The 5,000-nt window shown below is 37.4% G+C and overlaps 2 protein-coding genes across 4 annotated transcripts in view; both read right to left on the bottom strand.

The window, feature by feature from the left end:
- The window catches only part of LOC137635905 (mucin-2-like), a 14,736-nt gene extending 11,740 nt beyond the window's left edge, over window positions 1–2,996 (bottom strand). For 2 of the 3 annotated variants that reach the window (XM_068368341.1, XM_068368343.1), the window contains exon 1: window positions 1–2,996. This exon is cut by the window's left edge and continues 1,496 nt beyond it. In XM_068368341.1, coding sequence (XP_068224442.1) covers window positions 1–703 — 703 coding nt within the window. In that variant the 5' untranslated portion in view covers window positions 704–2,996. The other variant, XM_068368342.1, reaches the window with a different exon arrangement.
- Window positions 2,997–3,794: 798 nt separating this feature from the next.
- LOC137635901 (protein SPT2 homolog) overlaps window positions 3,795–5,000 on the bottom strand; it is an 11,530-nt gene continuing 10,324 nt past the window's right edge. Inside the window, exons 6-7 of the mRNA XM_068368337.1 lie at window positions 4,980–5,000; window positions 3,795–3,924 (exon numbers count right to left, since the gene is read on the bottom strand). The exon at window positions 4,980–5,000 is cut by the window's right edge and continues 91 nt beyond it. The gene's annotated coding sequence lies outside the window, so the exon portion shown is untranslated. The remainder of the gene's footprint in view (window positions 3,925–4,979) is intronic.

Genomic DNA, 5,000 nt, shown 5'->3' with positions numbered 1-5,000 from the left:
TTGTAGGATTTGCAGTTGTTGTTGTAGGTTTGGGTGTGGTTGTAGGATTTGCAGTTGTTGTTGTAGGTTTTGGTTTGGTTGTAGGATTTGCAGTTGTTGTTGTAGGTTTGGGTGTGGTTGTTGTGGGATTTGCAGTTGTTGTTGTAAATTTGGGTGTGGTTGTGGGATTTGCAGTTGTTGTAAGTTTGGGTGTGGCTGTGTGATTCGCAGTTGCTGTTGTAAGTATGAGTGTGGTTGTGGGATTTACAGTTGTTGTTGTTGTAGGTTTGGGTGTGGTTTTGGGATTTGCAGTTGTTGTTGTAGGTTGGGGTGTGGTTGTAGGATTTGAAATTGTTGTTGTTTTTGTAGGTTTGGGTGTGGTTGTGGGATTTGCAGTTGTTGTAGGTTTGGGTGTGGTTGTAGGATTTGAAATTGTTGTTGTTTTTGTAGGTTTGGGTGTGGTTGTGGGATTTGCAGTTGTTGTTGTAGGTTTGGGTGGGGTTGTGGGATTTGCAGTTGTTGTAGGTATGGGTATGGTTGAGGGATTTGCTGTTGTTGTTGTAGTTTTGGGTGTGGTTGTGGGATTTGCAGTTGTTGTTGTAGATTTGGGTGTGGTTGTGGGATTAGCAGTTGTTGTTGTAGGATTTGGTGTGATTGTGGGATTTTCAGTCGGCGGAACCGTTGCAGCAGAAGTTTGCACCGGCGGATCAGAAGTCAAACCCATCACAGTAGTCTCTCCGCCATGGTACGTGGTACCTGAACCTGACAAAATTTTGAAATTCCAAAGGATTAGCTCTGAAATAAAAGGAGAAACTCGAGCTGGACAATGGCAAAGAACCTCTAAGCTGGAAAGAGTAAAAGGACAAAAACAATGACGGTTAGTGACTCAAGCTAACCTATACAGGTACCTCATATATGCCTACTGTGTGCCTTAGGATGCAAGATGTTAACAGGAACAACTTCACAAAAACATCCTGAAACGTAATAAATTTCCATGAGACATGGCCTTTACACGAAGACCAAATTTGTCAACTAATCAGTAACTTACAAAATGATTTAAATTTCAGGTTTTCCAGTAATGAAGTATAGTAGAAAGAGAAGTTTTCATATATATGTCACGAAAGTGTAGTCGTAAATCACACCACTTAGTTTAAATCCGTTGTCATCAAGTAAATATCTCATCTCCAAAAGGTCGTCTTTTGTCCAGTCAATGAAGCATCAGGTCTAGATGTCGTCATTGTTGTGGCTAAAAATAGTTGGTTTGTCTACTGTTTATGTCGTACAATTGTCTAAATATACCATAAGTACAAAATCAATCTGTGTGAAAGTGTTTTGAAAAGTCTGTGTAATTTTAATTGATAGACCTCTTCTGTATGTAGTAGGAATTAAATTCTGAGAGTTTGTCAAACACGAATCCTCAAGATTTAAAGCGATAATTATACATCAAAGAAGTTTCTTTCATACGCGAGCAGGAAATCTCATGGAAGCGCAGACACTTTGCATTTGAGTAATGTAAATAGCCAGAGAATGAAATAAAGAAGAGACAATTGATGACTGAAATTTACTTTCATTGCTAATACCTCTATCACTACATATATAATAAATGTTAGCAGAAAGAATCATTCTCTAGCCGTGATTATGAAAGATGTCGGGCATGAATGAGGAATTAACTGTACCGTTTTGACTCTGAGTTGGTAACAAGGCACGCCCCATGCATGCTATAGTTGCCATATGCATAAAGACAAAAGCTCAGGGATTTTATCTGATTCCGATAACTCATTACATGTTATGGGGGTTTTTGTTTTTTAAGAACTATTGCCTATTTCTTTGGAACAATAAATCTATGTAGATTTTCAATTCTGTTGTCCAAAAAATCTTCGCCTTCTATAAGTATGAAAATATAACCGACGAGTAACTCGGACGGATACCAGCATTTGTATGGATTGAAGATTAAATGTGATTTTTTTTTATTTTAGAAATATACGCAATGTATACGGAACTACTTACGCAGGTCAATGCATAGGGGAATACAGGAATTTTGTGCCAGAAGTTAGGGTGCTTTCACATCATCTTTAGCAAGATAAGCAGTAAAAGGAAGCAAAAGCAAAAAGAATGAAATCTTGCATGCAGTGATACTTAGCTGTGACCTCCAAGGATGTTTTCTACCACAACAGGAGTAAGAAGGGTGGCTGCTTGTTCTCTTTATTTGATGGTCGCTGATAACTGGAGTTAACAGGGTCTTCAGTTTCTATATGGTTTCAAAATGGCGTGATTTCCATGATTTATAGTATTCTTGTTAAAGTACTTTATACCAGTAACCAGTTTATAGAAAATAATGTATTGGTGCAAAATCCTAAAGATTTCACCAATCAAATGATATCCTTTAGTTAGATTCATGGAAAATTGTAGCAAGTAGGCCATAGTTTTCCTCTAAATGAATCAAAGTGAAGATGCCAGAAGTTGCCAGATGTCTACGAGGCCACTAGTTACCAGACACTAAAGATGCCACAGATTCAGATATCGAAGAGGCCGGTAGTCACAAAGCGCTAAAAATGCCTAAAACTGCCAGATATCAGATGCCGTCAGTCAGCAATGCCATAAATGACCAGATATCAAGGAGGCCGTCAGTCACCAGAAGCGAAATATGCCATAAATTGCCATAAATTGAAGAGAATGTAAGTTGCCAAATGCTAAATATGCCAAAAATTGCCAGATATTGAAGAGGCTGTAATTCGCCAAAGCTAAACAAGCCACAAATTGCCAGATATCAAAGAGGCCGTAAGTTACCAGAAGCTAAAGTTGCCACAAATTGCCAGATATCGAAGTTGCGGTAATACGCGAGGACCTAAAGATGACACAAATTGTAAGACGCTCCATAAGCTAATGATGCCGCAGTTTTCCATCAGACGAAGAGGTTGGAAGCTTCTAGAAGTCAAAGATGGCACAAGGTGCCAGAGATCTAGCTCCTGCATTATTCAATGTCATACGCCTCGCTTCCAGAGGTCCGTGCTGATGAAGTTCTGAAATAGTTATATCATAAGGAGATGCCATTGGTTGATTAATTATGTAAAACATATGACCATTATCAGAAAATAATAAAAACTAATGTTATTCTAAATTTAATCTATGAAATTATTACTCAAATTATGAATTGAAGTAATTAGGGCTTCAATATAATAAGTAACATCTTTCAAAAGTTACATTATAGTAGTAATGAAAAATTATGCTATCTCACTTAGGCATTATTAATTGAGCAGAACAACTGGCACAATGGAGATGTCAAACAATTGCAAATAATAATCCATTAACTATTATCTAAATAGTGAGTGTTGATAGTCAAAGATAGTATCAAGTGAATTTAATTTCAGCATCATAGTATTGTTAGTATGATAGTGTGAAGCTCATGGTCATTGAAGAATTATTATTATTATTATTATTATTATTATTATTATTATTATTATTATTTTTATTATTATTATTATTATTATTATTATTATTATTATTATTATTATTATTATTATTGCTCCAAAGACTATTTTTTCCTTTTTCTGTTTGTATGGTTGTTTTTGTTTTAGTTGTTTCTGCAGCTACTGTTGTTATTGTTGTAGTAGAAAGTCTAAATGATTCACCTGGGAAATAAGTCAAACATCTCTCTTAAATAGAGGGTGCACACAAAAAGTCTGAAATGCTGACGACACCTAATTCATCATCGACAGAAACCCAAAACAGCTTCACTCAGGCACACAGATCCGGATAGGTAGTCAATATCCCGTTGCTACACTGAGAAGCGGCTGTCCCCTGGGTGGAAATCTCTTGGCCAAGGAAGTTCCCTGCCTGTCCATAGTTGCAAACGTAAATCTTGCTCTCAGGGTATGTTGTGCCACCTAGGTCGGTGCTGTAATGAACGCCTCCACAGCCTATCTCGTATGTATTCGCCCACACTACCTGTGAGATGAAGGTGAGAAGTGGAGTTTGAAACTATTATTATAATTTAACTGGATTTATATGAATGAATTCTAATGGGAGCCTTACTTCTTTGCCTGAGTCTTAAGGATAGATATAGATTTTTAGTCATAATTTGGGGTGGATTAAACTGATAGGTATAAATATAAATACTTCTTATATAAAATACTTAAATAATTCTCCTTACCATCTCTTTTGTCAGAATTTATGAAGAACTGAATATACAGGCTTAACTTAATCTACGCCATAAACCATTCCTCACTTAAAGTTAGGACCAAAACAGACCAAACAATGGCTCACAAAGACGACACAGCCATGATCACTATGAAAAATCGAACAAGCTAAGAGAGCGGACCGATTTAAGAGCCTACGCATTCCGCTAAGCTACTAAAACACTATTGGTCAGCCTTGGAACTCTCTTGAAGCTTTTGTTTCTTCTGAAACTAATGGTGCTCTTTCTATTGCATAGAGGATTTATCATCTGGAAAATCTTGCAGTATTGTATAGTTTTTACTGAAAAAACATACCCTAGAACAATCATCATGCCCTTAAAAAATACAGTACCTTTCCTAATTCAGTGTTGATAGTATTTCTTAGTAAAAAAAGATTTAAAATATTCTTCTTAAAACCATGTGATGCAATACACTAGTTTTACTATTGGAAACGTCTCTGCCTGTCGTCGCCAGCCTGGGGTTTGAGTCCCACTCCAGGTCGAAAGATTCTTGTAGTGTCAGGAACCTTACCATCGCCACGAGCTAGGGATGGGGGATTTAGGGGAGCCTACAGTGTTGCCTGCTGAGTCATCAGCAGCCATTGCCTAGCCCTCCCTGGTCCTAACTTCGGTGGCGACTGAATTGAGTGCTGATCATATGTATATATGGTCAATCTCTAAGATATTGTCCTGCTAGGTAGAGCATTGTCACTGACCCTTGCCCCATTCATGAGGGACCTTTAAAACACTTCTCAACAGCTTTATATGCAATGTTTACAACCATCTTCTATGAATCGTCGGTTGTCATCTGAAATTAATAACTTACCTGTGTATAGTGGCCAATAAC

This window comes from Palaemon carinicauda, unplaced genomic scaffold (assembly GCF_036898095.1).
Source record: "Palaemon carinicauda isolate YSFRI2023 unplaced genomic scaffold, ASM3689809v2 scaffold194, whole genome shotgun sequence".
NCBI lineage: Eukaryota > Metazoa > Arthropoda > Malacostraca > Decapoda > Palaemonidae > Palaemon > Palaemon carinicauda.
Note: the sequence above shows the minus strand (reverse complement) of the source record. Positions and strands in the feature narration are given on the sequence as shown.